Below are 13,116 nucleotides of genomic sequence, written 5' to 3' on the forward strand. Positions count from 1 at the left end.
ATCACAGACTTTGTTTTTCTCTGCTTCCTCTTCTCAGCTCAGCACAGTTTCCTCTGTCACGTTCTATAAACCTGCCACTGTTGATGAGTCTTTTTATGTGCCAGCTGAATCGGTCGGCCCCGTCTCATTACCTCTTGAGTTCTATTTTGAATTTCAGTGGCAAACAATTTTTTCTTTACCTGCTACTTGCTCTTCCCTTATAACTGATTTCTTAATTTGGTCACTGAATTAACTCTTTAAACACAGTGCAAAATTGAATGTCATCACTTTGCCATCATCAAATTTTGTCTACTTTGTTTAGAGTTGCATCACCAGTGCCAAGAACAGTATCTGGCACCTGACAAATACTAATTACATATTTGTTGAAAAAATTAAATACCTTGGCAGGTACTCTATGACAGGTTGCTTGGGTTGATTTGGACTACTTTTGTTCTTCATATGCCACAGATAAATATCTAAAATGTCATTGAGTACCTAGAAGTGGATAACACTTAATAAAATTTTATTTTAATATACACACTGTGACCTGATCCAATTATAGGCATTCTTCCTTAGCAGGTTCTTTTTTGTTGTTGTTCAGAAATGTAAGAAGAGAGGGGTTTTGTTATTTTCATTAACAAATTACGAGACTTTACTTCCTTTGCATATTAGTCCTAGTCTTTGGTCTATAATCTAGTCTTTAATCAATACAACAAATACAGTTACTTCATTTAAATGTAAACAGCAGTGATAAATTCACCCTGTAAATCAAATTGCTGGTGTTTATAAATGTATGCAGCAAGTACTAGACAAGAAGGGCTCATGGTCCAGGGAAAAGTATGCTAATAGAGAGAGTGCAGAGAAAATTTCTGGGTACTGTCCCTAATTTAAGATTTGGGGTAAAGGGGGATTTTAGTGAGTGCCTGGTTGGCAACAGGAGGGATTTGACGGTATGAGAAAGGTTAGACGGTGGACTTCAGGGTTCAGGAAGAAACCAGGGTAAGGGTAATAGGAGATGAAGTGAGATATGGAAAAAGCATCAGGCTCTTGGGAGAGGGTGGGGAAAGAACTTGGGAGAAGCAAGAATAAAAGGAAATTGAAGGCGGGAAATAGCAAGGACCAGGGCTTAGATGGTAGTCAGTGGACTAAAGATACGGCTCCTGCGCGCTAATGCTAAAAGTGGAAAGAGAAAGCAAAGAAAGCAGGCCTTTGAAGGGGAAGAGGAATGCTCAAAGGTGGAAACCAACAGGGGTGCGGTCCCCTCCCCCAAAGGGCATAAAAAAGATGGAGGGCAGTCCTCCCTCAAAAGGCAGAACAAAGACGGAATCCTGAGCCAAAGGGTGCAGTAGAATGTGGGTGGGTGGATGAGCATCAGGAGGGAAGTAGAGGTCCAAAGTGTTCGAATGAGTCAGAGGCTGAAGGAGGCTGATGCAGTCAGGAGTTTTTGGAGGTTTTCACAGAGAGCACTGGGGTTTGGAGTTCCGGTTGTAAAAATATGTTTCGGACTCTCAGGGGATTTTTGCATGAGTTTGGTAGAGTCCAGTCAGGTTGGCTGGGGGTAGGTGGTGGTCAGTCAATGCCGGAAGGAAAATTCATCGAGGGCTGGGAATTCACTTCAACCAGTTTAGGGTGATTTCAGCGAAAGTTGGAAGGATTTAGGTCAAGAGTATGTGGGGGGTGCATTTCAGCCCGGGTGGGTTGGTTTGCCTGCTTTGGGCATGAATTTAAGTGGGCGCCGAAGGGTATGTCAGGCAGCGTGGCTGGAGGATTTCCTTCAGGACCGCGGTGCAAGTCAGGCCAGGTTTGGGGTGGGTTACAGTAGCCGCCGAGCGCACTGCGTTTAGGCTGCGGTGCGTTCCGGGCCGCGCCGGGGCGAGCAAGTCCGGGAGCGGGAGTCTGGCGGGGACTCCGGCGAGGTTCGGGGGGAACCGCCGTCAGCGCCGGGCAGGATCGCCAGCTCGGGGACTTCGGGGACGTTCCGCGCAGCGCGTTGCACTTTGCTCCCGCCCCTCCCGCGGGAACCTGTTGCTGGAGGAATGGGCGGGCGGCGGCGACGGCGGAGAACCCTCCCTTGCCTCCGCCCGGGCCTCACGGCGTCCCTTTCACCCTAGAGACGCTCCGCGGCGCAGCCCCTCCCTTACCGCCTCTATTAAAAAAAGAAAGAAAGAAAGAAAGAAAAATCACCCCCCAACCCTCACCCGTGACCGGCGGGCCCCGCGGCCTCTCGTGCGGCTTCCGGGAGCGGAGGCGCGGCCCCGCGGGCCGGAGGAGGCGGAGGCGGAGGAGGAGGCCAACATGGCGGCGCGCAGGGCTGGGCCGGGGCGCCGCAGCGCCTGAGCCCTCCACCGCCGTCGCTTGGCTCGGAGCGCCCACCCCCGCGCCCACCCTGGCCCGGCGGCCGCGGAGCGCGCAGCGCAGGAGTGCAGGGGCCCTCCCGGGCGCGGTGACGGCGCGGAGGCAGCGCCGCGCGGCCCGCCAGGCCCCGGACCCGCAGCTTCGCAGCCCGCCGGCTGGCGCGGCCCGGAGGCCCGAGCCATGGAATCGGAGGAGGAGCAGCACATGACCACGCTGCTGTGCATGGGCTTCTCGGACCCTGCCACCATCCGCAAGGCCCTGCGCCTGGCCAAGAACGACATCAACGAGGCCGTGGCGCTGCTCACCAACGAGCGGCCGGGCCTCGACTACGGCGGCTACGAGCCCATGGACAGCGGCGGCGGCCCCAGCCCCGGGCCCGGCGGGGGCTCGCGGGGCGACGGCGGCGGTGACGGCGGCGGCGGAGGCCCTTCCCGCGGCGGCAGCACCGGAGGCGGCGGCGGCTTCGACCCCCCGCCCGCCTACCACGAGGTGGTGGACACCGAGGTGAGGAGGGGCGACCCATGACCCCCGCGGGAGAGGCCAGCGGGCTGGAGTTCCCTGGGGAGGGGACACACCCCACTGGGCTTGGAGTGCGGAGGGCTTGTGAGGCGGGGGAGGCACGGAGAGAGGGGGAATGGAACACCGGGCTCGTCGGGATGGAGGTCACCGGACTGGGGTCAAGTGGGGAGAAGGGCCCATGGGGAGGGGCTGAATGGCAATAAGGGCTGCAGGGCAGGGCTGCGCGGCAGCGTGAGTAGGGGGTCTCTGGGCTTTGAGCTGAGCTCACTAACGGGGCAGGCCCGGGTCAGGGATGGGGAGGAGGGCCCAAGGCTGGCCTCCAAGGTGGGGAGAGCCAGACACGTTGACCTGGAGTGTGTGATGGGGAGGACGCTTGTATCAGGGGGTGAGAAATGGGGTCCTAGGAGATTACGCGAGGGCCCGAGATTTCCCGGCCCAGGGTTTCACTGAAGGAGTGGGGAGGCACCAGGTTCAGAGTCAGAGAAAAAGTGGGATGGGCTAGCCAGAGTAGCGGCTTTGCTAGGGTCAGGAATGAGGTTAGGAATGGGGTTTGGGTTTTAGCCAAGGACCAGAAAGAGAGGAGATTGGTCATGGTCTAAAATGAAGAGGGACTGGGCAGAGGCCAGGAATGACAAGAATTGATAGGAAGTGGGGAGGGGGCTCAGCTGCAATAAAGTCTGGGGGGGGGGGCGTCGTTGAGGTCAGATATTAAAGCCGCGGGGATTAGACTGAGAGAGGTTAGAGATAAGATGCCAGGGCAGGAGTCAAAGCTGAGGAGGGGCTAGGCAGTGATGGGACTGGAGTTGGAGGATGAAGCTGGGACCAAGTCTGGGTAAGCAGAGTACTGGTCATCGATTAAGTCAGAAATGAGGGAAAGCTAGACTGGAGAAAGGGATTGGAGCAATACTGAGGGTGCTGTGTAGAGGGACAGGGACAGGGCGGGAGATAAGGGGACTGGAGAAGTCTGTTAAGGAGAAAGAGGGCCGTCTAGGCGAATGGCTTTGGTCAGAAATCTCAAATCTGGGTGGAGACGATTCCTTTTTGTTTTAGTTAAGGATGTGAGCAAAGAACATGGGGGGAGAAAACAGACTTTACCTCTGATTGTTTAAAAAGCATCAACCAGAAGCAACAGTGCTTGTGAATAATTACTTTGCAGAAATATGGCAGCTCATGGTAGGAGTTTTGGTCAGATTCACTGCTTGGTACATTTCAAGGGTCCAGTAGAGCAGGTTGGCCTACTTTAGTGGTTTGGGTTTTTTAGTAGAGATGTGAATTTGGATAATTCTTAATGAAGCTAAGCCTCCTGATAGAATTCTTTCCTAAATAATGTTCTATCCTTTTAGTTATATTCTTTTGCAGCAGTTCCTTGGGCTGAAGTATTTTGGGAAAGAAGGCGGCACTTCAAAAAGCCAGATTTCTTCACAAGATCTCTTTGGTTTCCAGACTTCCACACACTTGGTTGATTACCCTCTGTTACCTAGTAACTCAGCTAGATCATTGACTAGTATATGGCAGTAAAGGTTGTAGTTAGTCCTAGTTTGGGAAAAAATTCCCATATATTTAAATAACTGTACCTAAGTCACTTTAAGAAATGAGCTTCTCTTTGCAAGTCCCCATCACTCCTCTCCTTGTTCCTTCTAGTTTTTTTGTTTTTGTTTTTTTTATAAATTTATTTATTTATTTTTGGCTGCGTTTGGTCTTCATTGCTGTGCGCCGGCTTTCTCTAGTTGTGGCGAGTGGGGGCTACTCTTTGTTGCCGTGCGCGGGCTTCTCATTGTGGTGGCTTCTCTTGTTGCGGAGCACGGGCTCTAGGCATGTGGGCTTCAGTAGTTGTGGCACACGTGCTCAGTAGTTGTGGCTCACGGGCTCTAGAGCACAGGCTCAGTAGTTGTGGCGCACGGGCTTAGTTGTTCCGCGGCATGTGGGATCTTCCCGGACCAGGGATCGAACCGGTGTCCCCTGCATTGGCAGGCAGATTCTTAACCACTGCGCCACCAGGGAAGCACCCTTCCTTCTAGTTTTGACCCAGTTTTGAAATCAAGAAGAAAGCCATTGCTTTTTCTGAAGATGCTTGTAAGGCCCTACAAAGTTCAGTGTATCCTCATTTTGTGAAAAATTTTACTCTTTTTTTCTTTTGTCACACCTTTTAATTTCCTGGAATTGCAAAATCAAAATAAATTATAATGCTTGGTGGTACTTTAACATTAGTTGTACTGCCTGTACATTTAAATACTAAGAATTGGGACTGGCTTCTTTGCATATGAATGACAGGCTGAGGAGTTTGCTTTAACGTAAAATCCAGAGAATCTATGACTTTTTGAAGAATCGTGTCAAGTTTTCATTTCCTCTTGACCTGTGGATTTGGCTGCACCATTTAATTTTGAGAGTTCACTAGGGGCTGGTTACTGAGGCTGATTTACCCAGAAGAGTATTGGCAAGGATACAGGGAGACACTTTCCTGGCACACAGGAGCCTGGTGAGAATGTTTAACCCCGTTTTTGCCTCTGTAGTTTTACAGATCTTCTTGCATGCCACCTGTGCACCTTGTTGGTCATCCTTGCTGTAGACAGTGGGAACCTGAGGCATTTGATCTTGGGAAATAGGGAGAAGTGCTAAACATTGTTGAGCATCTACACAGTGTGTCAGGCACCATGTTAGGTGCTTTATACATTTTATTTAATCCCCAATGAGATAGTTAATAAGATCACCATTTTAGAGCTATGCTTGGCTAGTGGCAAAGTCTGAATTTGAACCTGTTCTCTCTGACTTCCAAGACAGTGTACTTTTCATTCTGCTCAAGTCATGGTTTTAGGATTGAATTCATTTTAAGATAAGGAAAAATAAAGAGGGAAAAAGACAAATTTGGAGGCTCCTGTACAAGTCTAGGAATGATGTGGCTGGCAATTGCTGAATCAAGGCATTAGGAATAGGATAATGGGTAGAATGAAAGGAGAATCATAGGTTTTTAAAGCAGAAGACTTTAGAAATTAATGATTAGTTTGGCTCCGTTGTTTTACAAGTGCAACCTTGCAGGCCCCAAAGGGGAAGTGACATGTCCCCACAGAGCCAGTTAATGGAAGAGATGGGACTAGAACCCAGGCCCATGCACTGCAAGTCCAGTGTACTTTCTCCCTACCAGCGGCCTGCCTTTCAAATGAAAAGGGGGCAGGACACAGTAATGGGTTGAAGCAAAGGGAAGTATAATAAACAGTGTGAAGATTGCCAGCTCTTGTGTAATCTACTTGTTTTATTTCTAAAAAATTAGTACCTTGTTTGAAAATATATAAATTTCTATTTGCCCTATAGGAAATTTCAGTTTCAGTGTCCTCTTAAAAATGTTTGGGAATATACAGATTAAAATCTAATTGTTAAAAAAGAAAAAATGATTACATTTATTTTATATTTGTCATTTGGGGACAGGAATGATCCTCTTATTTGGTAAACATTTGATGCCTTCCAGGTCCTGGGGCTGGGAATAGAGTGCTGAACAGAAAGTGAAGGTTACATTCTGGTGGATCTTAGTGCAAGCCACTCATTTTGCAAGAAATGACTTCCCACGGTCATGTAGTTAGGTAAACCAGTTTAGTAATTTGGGCCCATGCTATAATTAGTATTTGGTTTAAAAATTAAAATTTGGAAAGTAGAAGACGTTAACTTCTGGTTCAGTAGCAGCAAGGAGAATGCAGATAAAAAAGACCCAGATATCTAGCAGAACACATAAAACTGCACAGAAAGCCACTTTTTAAATATCCTCCAGTGAAGTAAAGGTATTGCTTTGCAGAAAGTTGTGTTTGGTTGTTATTAGTATTGTTGGATGTAGATGTATATGTAATTCTTGGTCTCTGGGTCTGGATGGGACTTTGAAAAGTTATCCAGTTTTGATTTTGAATAGCATTACTTCAAACCCTTTCCACGGCAGGTAGCAGTCTGTTCTATTATTAGAGAGTGAGATCTCACAGCTGCTCTAAATAACTTATCCAGATGTTTAACACCCCCCACTGTCAGAATTCTTCAGTGCTATATGGCTGTCAACCCCCCTGACCACTTCTCAGGGCATGCCCCCTGGTTCTGCCCTCCACAGAGCTGGGAGAGAGTTGGTCCTTTAAGAATTGTGATCCTGTCCAGAGAGTTAGTAGAATTTAGAACCAAGAACCGTTGTAGGCACTTTTTAAAATTTAACAGTTGTGAAATATACCTTATTTGTTATTAAGTCTCCTTTTGTCTTTAGAAAACACAAAAATGGAATTTTTTAAAAATAAATTTATTTATTTATTTATTTATTTATGGCTGTGTTGGGTCTTCATTGCTACGCGCGGGCTTTCTCTAGTTGTGGCGAGTGGGGCTACTCTTCGTTGTGGTGCACAGGCTTCTCCTTGTGGTGGCTTCTCCTGTTGTGGAGCACGGGCTCTAGGTGCGCGGGCTTCAGTAGTTGTGGCTCGCGGGCTCTAGAGCACAGGCTCAGTAGTTGTGGCGTATGCGCTTAGCTGCTTCATGGCATGTGGGATCTTCCCAGACCAGGGATCGAACCCATGTCCCTTGCATTGGCAGGCAGATTCTTAATCACTGCACCACCAGGGAAGTCCCTAAAATGGAATTTTCTTGCAAGGAGATTTTAATTAACAGCTAGAAATACCTTCCTCAGTGTCTAGTTCTGTGATAATTAATATTCCTAGAAGTGACATTTAATGCTGTGATCTCACCAATATTGTGAACTGCTTGTTTTGTTCCTGCTGTATTGTGGATAGTCTTTCTGGAAGTATTTTGTCAGGCGTGTTCGCAAGATTTCATTGCTACTTTGTTAAGAGCCCCAAAGTTGGTCCTGCTAGAATATATATAAACCACATTACTTTGTAACTCCTTAACTCATTTCTGCCTCCTTTTTTCCTTTTGGTATTAAGTGGGTAGTTATACATGAATTAAAGTTATAATACATTTTATATACAATATGTAATATGTTATATGATATATTAAGGTTTATATTAAAATTCATGCCCTTTTTCCCTAAAATACACAATCCTAGCTCATTTGATGTAGAGTAAATATCAAATAAGTAAATTTTAGTTATTATTTGTGATTTGAATACATGACTCGTGGTTTCTGATTTATTGTGATTTGTTAAATTAGAAAAAGTGGAATCTATTTAAAAGTTTTAGAGTTAAAAAATAATTCCAAAAATCAGTTGAAAGTAAATGAAAAATAGGGAATCTGAAAGATTAATTTTGAAATAAGAATTTCTTTATAATCTAGTATATAGGTATCTCCTTTGTGAATGAGGCTTATGAGTTCATCTGACAGTTGGTTCTCACCTTGTAATTACCTGGCCATTTGCTATTAGAATGAATGTAATTTGGCATGAAGGAAGTACCTCTTGTGTGTCAGTGAGTGTGTATTCTAGTGAAATCATAATAGGTAGTGACAGCTTTATACAACATAATAATGCTGTTAGCTTAAAATTTGAAACCAATTACAATATTAGAAAAGTAAATGTAATGTTTTAACAATTTGAGGAAAGAGTTTCAACTGTAATACGACCCAAATAGCAGATGTCGGTGTACTACACATCTTTGTACTTACTGCTCAAATATCATATAATATTGATTTTATTTGAATTTGAGTGCAAACATGAAAAATTTTTACTTTTAATAGAACTATTATATTTAGAAAGATTTAGTTCACTAATACTTTTCATGTCTGGAGTTCAGTTTTCCAGGAAATTTTTCTTATTTGGAACACCAGAGAGAAGTAAGAAGTAAAATACATAAGATTAAACCATTTCAAAACACCCCCATACATTTAATGCACTCAAGATCATGCATTTCATTCATTTGTGTTTTAGCTTGTTTTTTTAAAAACATAGTTCAAGTAAGTTTTAATATTAGGTTTCCTATCAAATTAGAAGTGTTTTGTAGTAGTCCAAACGTGAGGTGGTGAGCTGTTGGAGGCAAGTGCATTTGACAGTAGTGAGAAGTGACAGGTAGCCCAGGGGTAAAGGAGGGGACAGGAAAACCTTAAAAACAAGGCAGGCTCACCCGTTTGTATAGGGCGATGTGAAACAGCTTTATGTGCTACATGCCCCTGAGAGGCTGTTTTTACTGATGCCACACTCAAGAAAAGGTTACAGTATGTTCTGTTTAAGAAAGGTCAGGAACGTGTAATACAAGGTTTTCATTTAAAAAAAAAAATGGAAGAAGAAGAAAGTTGGACACATTAAAGAAATAAGCTTTCAGGTACCTGGAAAATTCAGATACGAGGGACATTTCAGCCTGAGGCTTCTACATTGTGGAGGCATTGCTAAGTAGGTTGTGCTTCATTTTCAAGAGTAGATGTTTTTTTCTCGCCTTCCTTCTAGGGAGTTTTAGTTTCTTTTTTAAGTTTGTATTTCTCATTCTCATTGTTATCATAGGAATTTTTATTATTCAGTATTGAAATATTTTTCAGTCACAGTTGAGTTGTAAAAATTTTTTGTTAAGCTCATGTTAGTAGTAGGTGACAGTAGATTTGGTTTATTTTTATTTGTTCTGAAGAAAAGAGCTAACACAATTAAGTTGATATTTCATTCTGATAATCTTTCCAGAAATTGAAATGCTTTAGCCATGAAGCAGAGGTGTGTGGAATCTTTTTGTAGAGCTAAGTTGAAGATTTTATTTTTCTTCTTAGAAATAAGTAATACCCTAGGTGCCCACCAAAGTCTTTTCACTTCTTAAGTTCTAGCACACAGTTCTCTTTCCTGTAGTGTCTTAGTTATGTGCATTGCAAAATTCAATTGACAGCATTTGATATGCTTTCACTTAGGTTTAAGATGTTTATGTTAGAAATATTTTATTAAAAAAAAGTAAATATGATACATTCTTTATCAGTAGGCTTCCAAAATGGTTTCTGAAATTTAAATCTTTTCCAGAAAGATTTGTTGGTCAGACATTCTGTTGCCAAGGCTTTTCAACTTCTGCTTTGTGTTCTTTTAGAATCTAGCTTTTCATAAACAGGTCAGCATTTTTTGGCTTTTTTTTCCCTCTTTCCATTTCTCTTATATTGGCAATTTTCGTTGAAAATTGAATTGCTTTGTGAAACTTATAGTTAGAAGCCTACAGTGTAGCATTTTGGTAGCAATTTAAAATAAATTTCAGATCCTAAAAAATATGAAGGTATTCCATACTGCCCATGGCAACACCATCTGTCAATTATTTAATTTATTCTAGACTCCTTACTCTCTCTTCTTATCAATTAGCCTGTTAATTCTAACCCTAAATATCTCTCCTGCCCCTTTTGTCTATTTCCTCTGTTACTGCTTTGGTTTTGTTCATGTCCCTTTCTTGCTGTTTCTCTGTGCCACTCACTGGTGCCAGAATGATCTTTGTAAAATGCAAATTTCAGTTATGGGATAACCTCGCTTAAAAATGTTTGGTGGTTCCTTATTTCCTGTAGGTAAGATCTAAACTCCTTTCTTTCAAGGTCTCCATACTTATCCATCCCGTCTTACCTCCTGCGTTCCAGTGCCATGCTCTCCCTTGCAGTTCAGGGGCCATCTGTTCCCTCACTCTCACCCCCGAACCCCAATATCCATCTGCCTGGCTAACATGGATTCATTCTTCAAGATTACCTCAAATGCCATTCCTCCTCAAGGCACACTTGTCTCACATGGCCACATTCTCCCACTGCATTCTGTATGTACACCAAGTAAAGCAGTGATCATGTTTTAGTTAATAAAGAGATGTGTTTACATATATGTATCTGTTTCCATTGGACTTGAGGAGCAGGATTATTTCTTTCTATCTCTGTGTCCTAGGACCCCTGGCTCACAGAGTTTGATTGGATAGATAACTAAATGAATGGATGGAAAGAACACCTTAAGTGAAATAAAAAGTCAAATGGTATTTGAAAGAGTATTGAACCAGGAACTTGGGAGACTGTACATTTCTCTTCAAGGTTCTGTTGATTGCCAGCTATAGTATTGGGCAAGTCAGTTTGCCTCTCTGAGCCTCAGTTTTCTCACCTATGAAATGGGCATCTTGCACTAGATCTATGGTTAAATTTTTTCATTCTTTCACCTCTTCGAGAAATTTAAAGCTATGAGGCCTTTCAGAAAACAGCACATGTAAATATACACACTTGGTTTTTTAAATAAACTGGTGCTAAAACACTAATGCTATTATTTTTGGGTGATAGGACATACAGGTAATTCTCTTCCTTTTTTCTGAATTAAAAAAAATTAATGCGTTTTTGAGAAGTATATAAACTTTATTAAATGAAGACAAACCAAAACCGTTAAAAATAAAAATAGCTTAAAAAAAATAGACTAAAGTATTTCATGATTCTTAGGAAAATTTTGCCTAGACTCCAAAATTATTTTAAAACTTTGCTACTGAGGAAAATTAAATATAGAAAGATTTAATTCGTGTTTTATCTAACTGAAATACGGAAAAAAGTATACTGCTTCCTAACATACAATTGGGAACATTTTTTAAAAATCTAGATTTTATATTTGATTATCTACTTATTAGATAGGTTCTAATTAGTTCTAGTTATAAGAAAACTGGCTTGGAAGATGTGGTTCAGCAGGACTTTTCAATTTTGAGTCACGTCTTGAGCTTTAATGGAGCTTCTGTTTAGTTGCTTTTCCTGCCTTTCTCCTTTTCTTCATGCTCCCCCCCCCCCCAACCGGCCCTCGCCTAATATCTCAGAGCATTTTGCCTTGTTGACTGTTTTTAGGACTTTTCTTATCTATGACTCCGGTGTGTTTGGATTGGCCTTTAGGTTACCTGCCAGCATTTAAAGACTATCCAAGATCTTTGTGTTTTGGAAACAGCTGTCTTTAGAGCACAGTTTTTTTGTTTTGTTTTGTTTTGCTTTGCCAAAGGGATGGAATAGAGATGCACACCTGGCCAACAAGGCCTTCCCTTGTCACCTCTCTTTTCTGTGACCTGTAACACTGTTACTCATGATTGTTGGGCTGTTGGTGGGCTCCAGACTCAATCTTATCTGCTGTTTTCAAGAAACATTCCACTCACTTGACTCTTTCTGTCATTTGCATACCTTAATGTACTCTTTCATGTGTATTTACACATTTATTTTTAAGAGGGCAAGACTGCTCTTTCTGGTATTTTTATTAAATGGAAAATAAAGAGTTCTCAGAAGAAAAACTCTAGATTTACGTTAAATAATGATACAAATCAAATTCCAATGATAAAAACAGGCATTACACCAAAAATGTCAGAGCAGCCAGACAGTTAATAGCCCATTTAACAAAACACTTAAACGTACCTTCATTCAGTAGGTTTTTATTGAGCATTGACTGTGTGCTAGGCACTGAGCTAGACGTTGGGAATACAGTGGTGAACCAATCACACGTAGTCCCTTCTCTGTTCCAGTTTCAAGGCTGGTGGATTTCTTATGCTCTGTGTCCAATAGATTATAATGTTATAGTTCAGAAAATTAAGGCCTTGAAGAGTTGTGGGTTAAGTGTGAAGAGATTAGATCTATCAAAAGCATTTGAGTAGTGCCTCAGGAATTTTTTTGTGATGTAATTTGATCTATAGTGGTATCCATTGCCAGGAAAGCAAGTGATATTGTTTTTTCAAGTGATATTTCTTTAATGCCATGGAATGTACAGAATTTGTATTTATTTACCTGTTGAATGTTTAATATTAGTAGGTTAATGATTCTCTCAACTAGTATCTCTTTTAAGAATGATGCTAATTATTTCAACTAAATGTCATTACTTTTTGTCCTAAAATCATGAATATGTATTTTTTTTCCCAGAAAGGAGAAATTGCCCTAGGAATGGGTCTTTTTTAGGCTAAAAATCTCTTATGATTGTTGATAATACCCCCCAAAAAGGATGTTTTAAAGCTGGAGGAATGTTGTTGATTTTAGAAAGACTTAACGATGGTGGCAGTAACGGTAACTCTAAATGAAAAACCTGTCTGGTATTAATAACGTTAGGAATCCTTAGTTTATTATCAATATTGTGTGTGTGTGTGTGTATGTGTGTGTATGTTTAGTTTTATGTTGGAGTGGACTGTCTTTACTAAAATACTGTAATACTTTTAAAATGTTAGTAATTTTCATTTTGTAAGATTTCCTTCTCATGATGTCTTCTTCATTTGAAATGTTTTGGTGAGTTACAGTAGCAACAGATCATTCTGTATTTCACAAGTTTATATATCATATTTGTTTTTGAGAAAATGCCAGTTGTCTATTAAGCAATCAGTATTCTCGGTGTTGAAGTTACACCAGGCAAAAAATGTTTGTGTAATATATAAAATT

The 13,116-nt window shown here is 42.3% G+C and overlaps 1 protein-coding gene across 5 annotated transcripts in view; it reads left to right on the forward strand.

Annotated features, from left to right (window-relative positions):
• The first annotated feature begins 2,419 nt into the window (after positions 1-2,419).
• USP24 (ubiquitin specific peptidase 24) overlaps positions 2,420-13,116 on the forward strand; it is a 146,493-nt gene continuing 135,796 nt past the window's right edge. For 4 of the 5 annotated variants that reach the window (XM_061184164.1, XM_061184167.1, XM_061184166.1 and 1 more), the window contains exon 1: positions 2,420-2,838. In XM_061184164.1, coding sequence (XP_061040147.1) covers positions 2,515-2,838 — 324 coding nt within the window. In that variant the 5' untranslated portion in view covers positions 2,420-2,514. Of the gene's footprint in view, positions 2,839-3,669; positions 3,686-13,116 lie in introns of those variants that run through there. The other variant, XM_061184168.1, reaches the window with a different exon arrangement.

This window comes from Eubalaena glacialis, chromosome 3 (assembly GCF_028564815.1).
Source record: "Eubalaena glacialis isolate mEubGla1 chromosome 3, mEubGla1.1.hap2.+ XY, whole genome shotgun sequence".
NCBI lineage: Eukaryota > Metazoa > Chordata > Mammalia > Artiodactyla > Balaenidae > Eubalaena > Eubalaena glacialis.